Source organism: Sminthopsis crassicaudata, chromosome 4, assembly GCF_048593235.1.
Source record: "Sminthopsis crassicaudata isolate SCR6 chromosome 4, ASM4859323v1, whole genome shotgun sequence".
In the NCBI taxonomy this organism is placed as follows: domain Eukaryota; kingdom Metazoa; phylum Chordata; class Mammalia; order Dasyuromorphia; family Dasyuridae; genus Sminthopsis; species Sminthopsis crassicaudata.
This window is the reverse complement of record NC_133620.1, coordinates 474,729,296-474,745,650: the sequence shown is the minus strand read 5'-3', so window position 1 is coordinate 474,745,650 and position 16,355 is coordinate 474,729,296. Positions and strand designations below refer to the sequence as shown.

At 45.7% G+C, this 16,355-nt stretch overlaps 1 protein-coding gene across 1 annotated transcript in view; it reads left to right on the top strand.

Annotated features, from left to right (window-relative positions):
- Positions 1 to 4,653: 4,653 nt before the first annotated feature.
- The window catches only part of LOC141540411 (aryl hydrocarbon receptor-like), a 59,650-nt gene continuing 47,948 nt past the window's right edge, over positions 4,654 to 16,355 (top strand). The window contains exons 1-2 of the mRNA XM_074264424.1: positions 4,654 to 4,914; positions 7,177 to 7,364. Of these exons, the coding sequence (XP_074120525.1) occupies positions 4,874 to 4,914; positions 7,177 to 7,364 (229 nt within the window). The 5' untranslated portion in view covers positions 4,654 to 4,873. The remainder of the gene's footprint in view (positions 4,915 to 7,176; positions 7,365 to 16,355) is intronic.

Below are 16,355 nucleotides of genomic sequence, written 5' to 3'. Positions count from 1 at the left end.
AAAATAATATCTCTAAATGAGTGCAGTTCTTAACTATATTACTCTAGGACTCAGATACAGACACAGACACATCAATATTTGTAAATAATCCTTATCTTTTGGAAAAAAGGGGGCCCACTCTGACCTGCAACTAGGGAGGTCTCCTGGTTCTCAGCTGTGGAAAGTACAAATTAAAGACAAGCTGAAGAAAGTACCCAAAGAAAGACAAGTCAAGGAGCCATCTACTGCTCTGCTCCCGGATGGGATAGTGTCTCCTCAGAAGACCACCGGTTCTTTAACTACTACCCACCTAATTTAGGTCAAAAACCAAGCATTTATTAAGCACCTCAAGTATTGTGTTAGTAACTGGGTAAACAGAATCAAATCAATTTTCATTTTGGCCATGTCTACAATGGTATGCCTCATTCTGTGTATTGAGTCCATCCCTTCTCTGTCAGGAGGTTGGTACCTCTTGGTGTTGAACAGAGATCTTAAATCTTTCAGATTTGTTCCAGTGTTGTTGTAATTATATAAGTGAGGGCTTCTTAAGCTTTTTTCACTCACAATTCCTTTTTGCCTGAGAAATTTTTACGTGATCCTGGGTATATGGGTATATAAAATAGGTGTGTCATTCAAATATTTACTGATAATAATCATAATTTCATGACATCCCCACACATTCGGTCAAAGGACTCCATCTGGGATTGAGACTAACAGTTTAAAAAGCTGTGCAATGTTTCTCTTGGTTCTGTTCATATAAGCTTTCTCAGGTTTTTTTTCCCCCCTGAGGCAATTGGGGTTAAGTGACTTGTCCAGGGTCACACAGCCAGGAAGTGTTAAGTGTCTGAGATCAGATTTGAACTCAGGTCCTCCTGACTTCAGGGCTGGTGCTCTATCCACTGCACCATCTGGCTGCCCCTCAGGTTTCTCTTTTAATGCTGGAGAAACTGAGACAGGATAGAGATTAGAGAATATTTAATAATTTATCTGAAATCATCCCCTGGCTCATTTCTTACAGCCCACTAGTATTCCATCACAGCCATACACCAAGTATGTTCAACCATTCCCCAACAGATGGACACCGACCTCCCCCTTACTTTCTTATTCTTGCCACCACAAAAAGAGTTTCTATTGATATTTAGTCAAAAGATATGAAGGGACCCAGGTTACTTATACCTTCGGAAGCTAGTAATTAATGTGCAACAAGAAAATGGTATTTATACACATATATTGTATCTAGGTTATATTGTAACACGTAAAATGTATGGGATTGCCTGTCATCAGGGGGAGGGAGTGGAGGGAGGGAGGGGATAATTTGGAAAAATGAATAAAAAGGGCTATTCTCAAGGGAAGAAATGCAAGCCATCAATACTATTTACCTATCATTTTTTCTGAAACTCTCCTCTATTAGGACCCCGATCTTTATAAGTCAAAGCAAAAGTTTGTGAGGAAATGACTAATATGGAAATGTTTTACATGAGTGCATACCATATCAGATTGCTGGCTGTCTCAAAGTGGAGGGGGCCAAGGAAAGAGGAAGAGATAGAGTTTGGAACTCTCAAAAGTTTATTTTAAAATAGCATTTTATTTCTCTCTATGTGTAAAAACAGATTTTTAACATTCCTTTCTAAAGCTTCTAAAGCTCAATTATCTGCTTTCCTCCCTCACCCCCAGAACACTGAGAATGCAAGCACATTAATATTGGTTATATGTGAATAGTCATGCCAAAAATCTCCACGGTAATCTTGTAATAAAAGAAAACATAGACAAAAAAATCTCAAGAAAAATGAAGTAAAACTGTATTCAGACACCATGGCTTCTTTCTCTGGGAATGGACAGCATTTTTCATCCTATTATTTCCTTGCTTTTTGTTTTCTTTTTTTCTTTTTGGTCTGATTTTTCTTGTGCAGCACAATAACTAGGGCAATATATGTAGAAAAATTGCACATGTTTAACATATATTGGATTAGGGAGAAAGGGTAGAGGGAAGAGAAGAAGAAAACATTGGAACCCAAGGTTTTGCAAGGGTAAAGGCTGAAAACTATAGATTTTGAAAATAGGAAGCTATGATTTTAAAAAGAATCATTCCCAGTTCTTTATTGAACAATATTGTTACTGTCTCCATCATTCTCCTGGTTTTGTTCATTTCACTATATATTTTAGGTTTTTCTTTCATTATCCTGTTTGTCTTTTCTTATAGCACAATGATATTTCATTAGAGTCATATGTTACGGCTTGCTTAGCTGCTCCCCAGTTGATGAACATATCCCTTTGATTTCCAGATCTTAGTCACCACAGGTAGAGTTGCTATAAATATTTTTGTACACAAGGCTCTTTTCTCTATTGGAGGGATGGCTTGGGGGATAGACTTAGCAGTGGTATTGCTGGATCAAAGGATCTGGATGGCTTTATGATATGGTTCCAAATTGCTCTCCGGAACTGGACCAATTCACAAGGAACTTATTTTCCAATGGGAGAAGACAACGCATAAAAGGAAGCTGGGAAGTTGTGTTGGCCGCAGGGAGATAGATGCCCGTGTGGTGGGCTGGGATGGAGATGGACAGGAAGTGACCCAGTGTAAAGCTCACCTGTTGGAGCCCTGCCTAGGGGCAGGGTTCAAAGTTTGCATGGGATGGGGGCAAGAAATAAATCTGCAGAGGTAGGCTAGAGCCAAGCACGAAGGAGTTTAAAAGAGTAATTTCTGCCAGAGGTTAAGGGGCATTCTGATTGTGAGGAATGGAGTTCCTGGGTGAGTCTAGCAGCCATGTGGAGGGTCTGGCAGGGACAGGGGAAATGGAGTCCAGGGATCCAATTCTACAAAGCTAAGAGTTGATGGAGAGCCTGTGAATGGAGAGAACAGAGTTCCTCATTCAATCAATAAACTTGGAGTAAGCACCTACTATGTGTTGACCGTGATGGATGGGAGTGATGGTGGGGAAGAGAACGGAATTGCTCATTCAATCAATAAACTTGGAGTAAGCACCTACTATGTGTTGACCGTGATGGATGGGAGTGATGGTGGGGAAGAGAACAGAATTGCTCATTCAATCAATAAACTTGGAGTAAGCACCTACTATGTGTTGACCGTGATGGATGGGAGTGATGGTGGGGAAGAGAACGGAATTGCTCATTCAATCAATAAACTTGGAGTAAGCACCTACTATGTGTTGACCGTGATGGATGGGAGTGATGGTGGGGAAGAGAACAGAATTGCTCATTCAATCAATAAACTTGGAGTAAGCACCTACTATGTGTTGACCGTGATGGATGGGAGTGATGGTGGGGAAGAAAACGGAATTGCTCATTCAATCAATAAACTTGGAGTAAGCACCTACTATGTGTTCACCGTGATGGATGTGGGTGATGGTGGGGACGAATATGAGTGCTGGAGTCAGGGGCTCTTCCTGATTTGGGAAGTCACGGCTGCTTCTGAGTGTCAGTCGCTCCTCGTTGCAAGCCTTTCCAGTTCTAGACTGTGACTCTTTGTGGACTTAAAAGCGGCAAGCCTTGGTAGCTGAGTGACTGTGGAGCTGGGGGCTCAAGGGGGACTCAGATTTTAGGAGGAGCCGGGGATTCACTGGGAAACCCCGATCCCCTGAGCCCCCTCTGCGAGGATTAAGAGCCAAGTTTGGGGCGCCCAGCTGATCTGGCTCCTGCCCCCGTGCTGGACAAAAGCTGAGAGCCCGAAATTGAACAGCCCCCCGCCTGCTTTGCCACGCTGCTCCCCCAATTCTGCGGCAGAGGGCCTGGAGAAGTGGCCTTCGAGAGATGGCTCCAGCCGCCTCTCCTCCAGCTGCTGGGACGCCCAGTGTGCGCAGGGAACCGGGACGCCGGCCACCCGGGTCCGCCAAACGGCCGCGCCGAGGGGCCGGGCAGGAGTCATCGCCGCCAGGCAGGCCCGAGGCAGACGCGCTGGGGCTGCGTCCCCGGCCGCTGGGCGCTCCTTCTGGCTCCCCGGTGAGGGGCTCCGGCCTCCTTCGCTCGCACCCGGTGCAGCCTGCGGCAGGAAGCCCGGTGAGCCTCCCGGGCCTCTCCCCCCACGCTTCCCTTCTGTCTGTTGACAGCTCCGGCTCGAGCTCGAGGCCCGAGGGCCGCGTCTGGACTTTGCTCGTGGGGCCCACGCATTGAGTGGCGCCCGGAGCCGCAGACGCTGACTCGTGCCTCGGAGAGAGAGCCCCCCCGCACCCCCCCCCCCCGCCGCCCCCAAATCCCGCTCCGGCGGCCCGTGCCTTGCGGTGACTCTTTAGGAGAGGGAGAGAGGGAGGACGGGGCTCCTTGACCTCTTCCCTTCCTGGGGCCCCGACCCCTTTTTAAAGGGACCTAGACAAAGCGCCGGGGGCGCCCCGACCTGCAGAACTTCCCCTCACGGGATGGGGATGTCCCTGACCGCCCCGGGATGCGCCCCTGGGACCCGGGGCCCCCAGGAGCAGAGGCGGCAGCGGGTGCCCTCCGAGGAGGCGCGGGAGCCCGGAGGCTGGGGCTGCGGGGGAGGGGGCGCCGGGCCGGCCGAGGGGCCCTGCGCTCCCGGATCTTGGCGAGGCGGGGTGACGGGCCGGGCCGGGGAGGGGACGGGCTGGGGAGGGCAGGGCCGGCTCCTCCGCCGCCGCAGCGTCTCCGCCCCGCGCCCAGTCGGAGCCCAGCCGAGGCTCCCGCACCGGCCCGAGTCCCGCGGACGTTCGCGCGGTCTCCGCCTTCAGCCCAAGCGGGCCCCGCACCGCCTGAGCCGCCCGAGGTTCCCGCACCCGCACCCGCCTTCAGCCCGGCGGAGGCGGGAGGAGCGAGGCGGCCAGGGGGGAGGGAGGCCCCGCTGGTCCCGCCCCCAGTCCCGCGCCGAGCCTGACCGGGCCCCCCAAAGCCCACAGCGCCCTGAGCGCGAGCCCGTGCCCACGGTACCATGTACGCCGGCCGCCGACGGAGGAAGCCCGTGCCCCGGACGTGAGTGCCAGGCTGCCGGGCCACGGGCTCGCAGAGCCGCCCATGCGGGGGGTGAGGGGCGGGCTGGGGAGCTGGGACCCCCGGGAGCGCGGGGTATCCTCTAAGTCCCGGGGGGGGGGTCCGGGCGTGGGCCTCTCCCGGGAAGCCCCAAGGGGTCAGGAACGGAAAGCCGGGTCGGCGAGGCGGAGGCGGGCTTTGTCCTGCCCCGCGGCTCCCCTCTCCCATCCTTCTTCTTGCCGGCTGTGAGACCTTGGACAGGTCCCTCTCTGCCGCGCCCCCTTCGGCCGCTCTAACCGGAAGGATGGGAGCGCAGGCTTTCTGCGCCCTCCCCGAGTTGCCCCTTCGTTCTCCCGGCGCGCTGAGAGGTGGCAGCCGGCGGCCCGGCTCTTCGCCCGAGTCGGGAGTCCGCTTGGCATGCGCCTCGGCGGCTCCCTGGCCCGCTGGGTTGGGGCTCTGGCTCCCGGGCCTGCCCAGCCCCAGAAGAAGTTTCTCGGGACTTCAGGGGCTCCAGGGCTGCGGCTTCATGGGAAGGGGTTAGGGGCTTGAGCGACTCGGGGGAGGGGGAGGCGCCTCCCCCTCCTCAGCCACGGCCGAGACGTAGCTCCCCTCAAAGGCCCCGTCAGAGTACGCGGCGGCCGCAGAGCCAGCGCTGGGGCTTTGGGCACCTTGGCGAACCTCGGTTTCTCCATCAGTAAAAAGAGGAGGGACGGACTAGTGAACGTCGGTTTTCCCTTTGGAGTCAGGAGCTGGGTTCAAATTCTGGCGCTTCCATGATCTCTGAGGGGCTTTGGAAGATGCTCCCCGCTTTGGATTTCACTGTTGGTTCAAACAAGCCCCCCCCCCCCTCTCTTCCAGCCTCCAGGCCTCAGGCAGCGTGGGGGGAGGGGAGGGCTTGCGGGAGTCTCCGTCGGAGAGCCTGCCCCTGCTTGCCTCAGGGAGCTTGCTGTCTGCTCCTGAGGAGGAGAGGGAGTTGGGGGAGAAGGCTGCCCCCCCAGGGTTCACTAGAGGAAGCACCACGTGTCCCTTCCTCTCTGTCAGGCCCCGAGGATTAGAGGTTCAAAGGCAGCAGCCCCATCACCAGGGTCAAGACTAGCCTCAGTGCCCACGAGAGGAAGCTGAAAACTAGAGGATATCCCGAGATCACTTGAGCTGGGGGGAGAAGAGCTGGAATTGCAACCCCTAGCCTGGGTTTCCAGCTCTCTGGGCACACTGGCCATCCCAGTATTCTGGGCACTCCGCCCCTCCCACCTCCTTCAGCTTCCCCAGACTATTTCTTGGGACACAAACATCCCTATACTTTCCATTCTGCTGAGGAGCAAGGGGCCAATTTCCCACTGGTTCCGTCCCCGCTCCTCTTCCCCCATTGCTGTCTGGCCTGGCTGTGCAGCCACGGAGCTTTATGTCCAACCCCAAGACAGGGGGAGCAGGGCCAGCGGCTGCTTCTCGGTCCCGAGCAGAAGGCCGAGACTGCCACTCCCCTTCCAAAAGGACTCAGATTTGGATTTCCCCCAAAAAAGACTCCATTTCCGAAAGACTGTTTCCTCTTCTTCCCTCCGTATCATGGTCTGCCCGTTGAGAATGAGCCCAGAACTGTCCATCTAGGGCCTCCAACCCAGAGCGGGGAATCCCAGTTTGAGTCTTTGTTGTTACTGGATTGTGGAGCGGTCAGAGGAATCTTCTTCTGAGCCTGCGTTGTGTAGGAGGCTACAGGATCTGGCCCTTGCCCACACAGGTGCAGAAGGAGCTGTCCGCAGACTTCCGAGGGGGGCATGGAGCCTTTGCGGTCTTTACTCTGAAGCTGAGGTGGGGGGAAGTCTCAGAACAGGACCAAAGGTGAAAAGATGGTGGGACCGGAGGGTGGCTCCTCCCTGGGCCTTCTTGAAGGTCTTGGATTTAGGAAAGGGATGGAGTCCAGTCTGGCAGGCAGCACCCAGGTAAAGGCTGTTTGAATGGAATTGGAACCCCCTGAAAAGCGCCCATTTCCCTCAAGGGGAGAACTCTCTTCATATCCTTACTTTGAATCCCAAGAGCCAGGATCCAAAGATCCTGCCAAAATAAACGTGCGTAGCCTGCTCATGAATCAGGGGTTCTGAGGCCACTGATTTAAAGAAAGCTTGGAGGTGTGTGGCTAGAAGGCCACTAACAAATAGCGGGTCCTCCTCTCCCCTTGTTTCCTGAGGACCAGCAGTGGTTGGGAGCAGGAGGGGGAAGGCCTACCATTGTAACATGTCTGCCTTTGCCCCTCCCACCCCCCAACTGCAGGGCCAAGTTGCCTCCCTCAGAAGGTGTCAAGGCAAACCCCTCCAAGCGGCACCGGGAGAGGCTGAACTCTGAGCTGGAGTGTCTGGCTAGCCTGCTGCCCTTTCCCAATGAGGTCATCTCCAGCTTGGATAAATTGTCCATTCTCCGGCTTACTGTCAGCTACCTGCGGACTCAGAGCTTCTTCCAAGGTAAGCCCTGGGCCCCTAGCTCACTCCAGTTCTTGCCCAAGGGGAGGAGAAGGGGCAAGGGGCAATCTTCAACAAGGGCAAGTTACTTGGAAAACGCTTTATTCTCTTAAAGTGCTTTGGAAGTGACCAAACTTGACCATCATCATCTTTATCAAATCCTCTTCCCTAAGAAGACCTTCCTCCCACATCGGATCTTAGTGGGATTCCATTTTCTTTTTTGTCCTTTACCATGAACAAGATCAATTCTTTTCCATCATGAGAGGAAAAAACAAGTGAATTCTGAAATCGATGACGGGTCACTTTATAGGGTAAAATATGGGGATTGCTTGGGTACCCCAAACTATTTCCAAACAAACATGGCACGGAGATGAATATTGAATCCTAGCTCCTGATAGTAAGTTGAGTGAAGACCCGCTAGAAGGCTAGTGAAAGCTTAAAAGCAATTGATTTTCTTTGCAGACAATATTTCCCCAATCCTATTACATTCCATTTCTGAGAAATCTCACCTTTTGAAGTACACTTTCCGTGATCCTAGCCTTTCAAGTGAGCTAGAAGGACGCAGAGAAAGGAGGAAGTCCTGTCTTAGAACGTTCTGATCTTTCTCCTGAAGAAAAAAGCAATTTCAACTCTGAAAGTCAAGGATCAATTTTAAAAATTCCTTCTCCAGAGGAAATCTACATTATTGCTCCAGAAAACATATATATACATACACACACACACATACATATATACATATATATGTATGTATGTATATACATGTGTGTATATGAAAATATATGCACATACATGTATGTACATCTATACACATATATATGTATATAGCTACATACATATATATGTATGTATACATATATATATACACACATATCCCTATTCATCTTTTCAAATCATCTTAACAAGCTTATTTAGAGCTGGCAGGTACAGTCTTGGCTACAAGATAGTAGTTGTCTTGCCAGGCGTTTGTCCTAAACTCCTTTCATGATTTCTTTATTTATACAATGCAGCCTGTTTTCCATATAATTATGATCCGTGTTTCCGCTTGATGCTTCTATCTTTAGATCTTGCTTTCATTTCCAAAAAGATCTTTGTTATTTTGGCTGTACCTAATGTTTTCTCTTTTGGAAGTTATTCAGATAAACAATCAAAAATATTTATTGAACATGCTTCCATTCATTGGTTTGAAGAGCATTTGTTTGTTCTGGGATGTCAGCTGTCCCTCCAGATGTACTTTGTGTGTTTGTACGTGTTTATCTGTATGTGTCTGCATGTGCATTTGTGTCAGAGATAACAGTATTGGTAATTAGAGCTCAGCAGTTCACCCTACAGAAATCTGGAGAGTGGGATTTCCAGCCATCCGTCCCACTCCCCAATGTTTAGCCCGTCTACTGACATGTTTGGCAAATATACTTTCATTCTCACCTCCATCTTCCTTTCTTTTGATAGCCTTCAATACCTTTCCAGAACTTCTCCAGTTCTTCCATCATTGACACAGAAGTTCTGCCACGTCCTTTGTCGTGCTTTGGTATAGATGGTTTCATGAATGGCATTGAAATATACCTGGGTTTAGAATGATGGTCGAAGGGTGCTATTGGAAATCACAAAGTGATCTAAGGAGGTGCTTCTTTGTTACACTGACTTGGTCTTTTGACATTGATTAGGAAGCTAAAAAACAATCTGTTATTTAGAAAAAAAACAATTGTGTTATATTTTTTTCACATCCTTACAAAAACAACAAATTATGAATATTTTCATTTCATAGCAGACTTCTATATTGTAGGAGGTGTTCATGAGAGTGTATCTGTTTATTGTAGGGTGGATACCACTCCTCCGGGCAGGCGGGTGTGTGTTTGTGTATGTGTATTTGTTCATATGTTTTGGGCTCTGGGTGATGGATTTGATAACATGAGTATTGATTCATAAAAAAGAAATCTGGGAGGTGGGTTTGCAGGCATTTCATCATTTATTTTCTTGCCTCTTATTTAGTGACACATTGATTAAATAAATTGTCGTTGAAACCATTTATACCGAAACACTGCAGTGCCCTTTGTCATGTTTCGGTATAAATGGTTTCAACAAGAATTTGAAATTGAGGAATGTTTGCATAAAATATCCAGTGGGATTTTAAAGTCAATCCATTATATATCTCATGGCAGTGGGGAATTGGGTTGTCCTAAATTAAAAAAAAAAAGAAAAAAAGGATGAATATATTAGACTGAAAAATGTCTTTTCTAGACTTAATCAATACAATTATATTGAGGCTATCAATGTATGTTCCAAAAATATATACTTGAAAAGGATTTATGATTCTGTCTAGAAAAATTTTTTCCTGCATTAATATCTCACTCCTCATTTTGTGTTGAATATTTTATCTAAGTGGGAACTGAGTTGAAGTCATTCTATTTCTCGAATGATTTGAAAGCATCTCTTTAATGATGCTCATCTAGCCTTTTCCTTTTTTAATTTCACATTTAGTAGGCTTTTTGTTTTTAGCTTAAACTCTTCTGAATTAGTAAGCATACTGCTGTCAAATGAAGCTCTTTTCCCCCACTACTATGTCACGAGCATGTCTGATGAATTCGGAACGAAATAGGAAAAGAAAGTGTGTTGAAAATAGAAATAATGGATATTTAATGTTTGTTGTTGTTCAGCCATTCAGTCGTGTCCAACTCTTTGTGACCCCATTTGGAGTTTTCTTGACGAAGATTCTGGAGTCCTGTATTTTATTCTCCAGTGGGAATTTAATAGAGACATGGAATATTCGGATTTTTAAAACAAAGTGTTCTCGTAATCATCAAAGTTATTTTTTGTTGTCTGAAACTCATATGTGCTTTTTTTTTTCTCTTGAGTTGACCATGTTGTTTGTTGGAAGTCAGTGGTGCAGTGCAGCCATTGGGCTCTTCTGGGGCATTAATAATGTAAAACTTGCAGCTAAAGAATTTCTCAAAGGGAGGAGGGGGGCAGGGATGCCTTAAAACAGCAACTTTGACAGGGTTCATCAAGTCACTGAGAATCCCTATGTGCTTATTTTGCCCTGGAAAGAAAATGCTTCCAAGATAATCATGCATCCAAATCAGCAAAATGGAGAACAAAATGGATTGATCTAGGGAAGAGAGAACTTACTAAGGAGAGATTGTAAAACTGAGAATTTTTTAAAAAGATTTTAGAGTCTGTAGATAAGATGCTATTTTTGTTAATCAAATGTGAGTTTCTCAATCTTGCTATAAAGTTAATTCTGGCTAAAAGGACATAGTATTTTTTAGCCCATTTCTTCATCTTTAAAATGAGGTGATTTGACTTTGTTTCCTTCTAACTCAAAATCAACAGTTCTATGACTCTAAGATAAGCATGCAGTCACATAAACAAAGGAGAGGTGATTGTGAATGAATCTAAGATGAAGTGTTTTGATTGATATGGGTTTGGGAAGGAAGGAAGGAAGGAAAGAAGAGAAGAAGGGAGAGAGGAAAGAAGGAAGGAAAGAAGGAAGAAAGGGAAGGAGGGAGAGAGAAAGAAAGGAAGAAGGGAAGGAAAGAAGGGAGGGAGGAAGGTAGGAGGAAGAAAGGAGGGAGAGAGGAAAGGAAGGAAGGCAAGGTGGGAGGATGGGAATAGGGGAGAGAGGGAAAAAGGGAGGGAAGGAAAGAAGGAAGAAAGGAAGGAAAGAAAGAAGGAAGGAAGGATAGAAAGAAGGAAGGAAGGAAGGAAGGAAGGAAGGAAGGAAGGAAGGAAGGAAGGAAGGAAGGAAGGAAGGAAGGAAAGAAAGAAGGAAGGAAGGATAGAGGGAAAGAAGGAAAGAAGGAAGGAAGGAAGGAAGGGAGGAAGGAAGGAAGGAAGGAAGGAAGGAAGGAAGGAAGGAAGGAAGGAAGGAAGGAAGGAAGGAAGGAAGGAAGGAAGGAAAAGGAAGGAAAGAAGGAAGGATTGATTAAATGCTTACATAGGACCAGGCACTTTGCTAAGTGCAGGAGATAGGAATACAAGTGAAAAGAAAGATACTTCCTATCCTCAAGAACATAACACATGAAAATAGTATGAAAGGGGAAGGAGGGGGGGGAAGATGAAAATATCCAGCCCAAGTACATAATACTGAAGCCTAGAAAGTCCGATCCACAAAATAAGGACCATAGGAGTAAACTCACCAATGGAAGGTATTCCCTAACATGAAGCTACAGATACTCAAAATATACAGATAGAAAATTATTCTCATTCAATTGATACAATGCTTTTTTCCCCAATCATGAGATAATTTAGAACCTCCCCATCCCTGTTAATGACACAGTTTGGAGACACAATATGCTCCTCGGATGACTAGCAATGTACATAAGGCAGTTCAGTAGCACAGTGGATGCCGTGTTCTGGCTCGTCAGGAAGACATCTTAAACTAATCCGTCTCAAACTAACTCATTATTTTTCCTTCTAAACACAGCTTCCTCCCCCTGTGCCCCCTTCCTTATTACTGCAGAGAGCATTACCATCCTATCAGTCCCTCAGGCTCACAAACAGGAGGCATTCTAGATTCCCCATATCCAATATGGTGCCCCGGCTTATTGATTTCTCCTCCGAAAACTCCTCCTTTTCTCTTCTGACACTGCCCTCACTCTGGTGCAGGCCCTGGACAATTCACACCAGGACTATTGTAATAGCCTTTGGGTAGGTCTGCCTCCTTCAGATCTCTCCCCAATCCCACGCCCATCCTTCTTTAGCCACCAAGTGATTTTCCTAAAGTGCAGGTCTGACCATGTCATCCTCCCCACCCTTGGTAAACTCCAGTGGCCCTATTGCCTGTAGGAACAAATACAGGATGTTCTGTTAGGCATTCAGAATCCTTCCTAATCTAGCCCCCTCTTACCTTTCCAGTCTTATTAAACCTCACTCCCCAACACTTGGATCCAATGACCCTGATCTAATGGTTGTTCCGTGAGCAATGGATTCTAGATCTTGATTCCAGGGACTTTCTCTGACTGTCCCCCATACTTCAAATGCTCTCCTTCTTCCACTCCAACTACTGACCTCTCTGGTTTCCTTTAAATCTCTATTAATATTCCCCTTTCTACAAGAAGCTTTCTCAAAGCCCTCAGTGTCTTCCCTTTCTTATCTCCTATTTATCCCATAAGAGCTTGCTTTGTGCATATTTGTTTGCTTGTTGTCTCCCCATTAAATTGGAAGTTCTACGAGGGCAGGGATTGCCCTTTGACTCTTTTTGTATCTTAAACTCTTAGCACAGTGCCTGGCATATAGTAGGTACTTAATAAATATTTATTGAGGGGCAGCTAGGTGGCGTAGTGGATAGAGCACCAGTCTTGAATTCAGGAGGACCCAAGTTCAAATCTGGTCTCAGACACTTAACACTTCCTCGCTGTGTGACCCTGGGCAAGTCACTTAACCCCAGCCTCAAAAAATATGAATAAATAAATAAATAAATATTGATTGATTGATGGATATCAGTTCAAAGCTAGCTTCAGATGTTTATTAGCCGTGAAATCCTGGGCAAGTCACCTAACCTCTCTCTCTCTTGGTTTTCTCATCGTAAAATGGGGATGATGATAATGACATGCACCTTGGATAGAATGATATATAATATGTATATATATATATATATGAATGATATTATTATTTGTACATCTTCTACTGTTGCTATTATTGTTGATGTTGTTCAGTCATTTCAATCATATCTGACTTTTTACCACCCATTTAGGGTTTTCTTGGCAAAGATATTAAAGTGGATTGTCATTTCCTTCTCCAGCTCATTTTACAGATAAGGAAACTGAGGTAAACAGGGTTAAGTGCCTTGCCCAGAATCACACAGGCAGTAATTGTCTGAGGTCAGATTTGAATTTGGGAAGCTAACTCTTACCTACCTGGGCTCAGCCTGTACTCCCCAAGATCCGTCCACTTGGATCCAAGTGTTGGGGAGTGAGGTTTAATAAAACTGGAAAGGTAAGAGGGGACTAGATTGGGAAGGATTCTGAATGCCTAACAGAGCATCCTGTATCAGTTTTACCACCCGAGTGCACAGAGGAGTGACTTTGGGCCAAAATGTAAGGCATTAGTTGGGAGTATACTAAAGGACCCATTATCTTTTTTGGTTCATTTTTCCTTAACCTTTCAAAACTAAAAAGCCTCTAACAGAATTGAATACAGTTCTGAAGGGTAGGTTAGAGGTAGAATTGAGTGATTTCAGTCGTGTATCTTTTGTCCTCTCAGGCAGATTCTAAGTGTTCCCTTTTTGGGGACAATTTGAGGGTAATTCTTTTGATGTCTGATATTCTGAGACTCCTTTCTCTCTCACTACAGTGACCCTGTAATTTAGGTACATTGGAGAGAACGCCTCTGCAGATAGAGGCACGATGCCCTCCACTACAAGAAGGGGAAGGCTGAAGACTTTCATGGAGGCAGGTTTCCTGTAGATAATTAAGAATGGGGAAAAGCCTTCCTCTCACTCCCTGAGCACTCCTGTTGTCCACATTGAAATTTCATTTCTTTCAGATGGGTGCAAGATCAGAAATGTTGAATAAAATTAAATCCCCTTTTGTGCTTTGGAACAGGAGTAAAAAGTAATGAACAACTCATAAAGACTGTTATGACCCTTCTGAGCTAGTTCCTACAAATCCCAGAGGCATTCAAAGGAGAGCAGCTAAATCCATGATTTAAGATCCACTGCTGTCTTTCCGGCCAAGGTCCTGGGCTTGGCTGGGATGTGACCTCAGTTGTTAGGGTTCTTGGTGAGAGTGAGCTGGAGAGAGGTAATTGTCAGGAAACCTGAAATTCTCAGCTGAATTGCTCGGATTTGATCTCTGTGGGGGATTAATGGGAAATCGATCCACTCTGGACTCTTGAACGGGGGTATGGTGTATGGAAGATGGTCCCATCTGGGAACAGTTTTGAAGAAGTGGATAGACAAGAGACAGCTGGAACTGTGGGAAGGATGCGGGGCTGGGAGCAAATTCCCGATCTTCCATTTACTCAGGAACTGCCTATTAGATGGAGAGAGATAGCTAGAGAAAAGGATCTTGGGTACAAATTCATTTTTTGTTCATTGTGTCATTCTGGGCAAGTCACTCCAGCTCTCTCCCCTTCAGCTTCCTCATCTGCCAAAGGAAGGAGTTGGATTAAATGATCTTTCAAGTCCTTTCTATCTTCGAAGTCAGAAGAAGATGCAAGATTGCAAGGTTAAAATCATAGACAATAAATTTGGAGTTAGAAGTGATTCAGAGGTCAGCCAGTCCAATCAGCTTGTTTTAATTAATTAGGAAACCTAAGCTCAGGCACATCCGTAGGAGTGTGATTAAGGGATCTCAGAGGTTGGCTATCCAACCTGACCATTTAATGGATGACGAAGCAGACTGAGAGAGGTGAAGTGATTTGCCAAGACTGTGTAAGGTGTGTCGGAATGGAGATTCACACAGATGGGTGTGTATGTGAGTGTCATATACATAGGCACACACATCTACATATGTGTACATACATGACTACATATGTGCAACACATGTTTACATATACACATATATACAGATATATACATATACACGTACACATATAGATATACACACATACACACAAATATATACACACATATACACAAATATATATATATACATATACACATACACACAAGTATATACACACATATACACAAATATACATAAACACATATATACACATACACACAAATATATACACACATATACACAAATATATACACACATGTACACACACACACATATATATATATACATAAGTATATACACACATACACACAAACACACAAATATATATACACACAAATATATACACACATATACACACATATATATACACATATATACATACACATAAGTATATACACACATATACACAAATATATATAAACACATATATACACATACACACAAATATATACACACATATACACAAATATATACACACATGTACACACACACACATATATATACATAAGTATATACACACATACACACAAACACACAAATATATATACACACAAATATATATAAACACATATATACACATACACACAAATATATACACACATATACACAAATATTTATATATACATATACACATATATATACACATACACATATATGTATATATACACATATATATGTATGTGTGTTTGTGTGTGCATGTAATCTCTCTCTCTCTGAACCAGATCTTCTGATGAAATGCATTCTCATTTTACGGAAATTTCTTTGTAGACCTTTGCTCCATAAAAATCAAATCAAAACAAACTCTGGAGCTAAGAAATGGAAGATCTGTCGGGCACAAGTGTCTTGGGAGAAGCTACAACTGTTTGCCCACATTTGTCTTTAAGTGTTTGTGGGTGGTAGAGGGCAGTGATCTAACGGTGCCCCTGGCTAGTTCTAAGATGCTGCTTAATTCCTGGAGCCCAACACGCTTTCCTGCTGTTGTGCGCGAGATGCACTCACTCATTCTCCAAGCCCGGCTGCCTCTCGGTGGGAGGCCTCCCATGTCTAGAATCCACTTTTTGTGACCCCCTGGAGTGAGAGATGTTGTATTTTGGTGTCCTGAATAATGAAAGACGGCAATCTGGGCATGTGTGACAGCGTGTCCGGTCCGAGGTAAATCTCAGCATGTAATGTTAACAGACAGGTCAGCCTGAGAGCTATTGACTAGATCTGGAGGCGTTAGAAAAGAAATCGTGTTTATTGCACAAAAAACGAAATCACCAAAGGTTCACACAAATTATGTTTAAGGCCCCCTGTTGATACAGGTGCTCACACAAATGCATGTCAATCTACCATCTTGCTTTTCATCCCTTCCCGGGAGTCGTTTGTTTGGGTACAATTAAGGAGGAAGATGAAAGGAGTTTTAAAAAATAATTATTATCTATCTGTTATCTCCTCAGTGCAGATCACAGTCCAATTATGCTTCTCCTCCTCTGTGACTTCTAATGGTGTCGCTTCTTGAATCTGAAGGGGAGGGAAGACATAGTGACGGGGCCATTTTGTATTCTTTGTG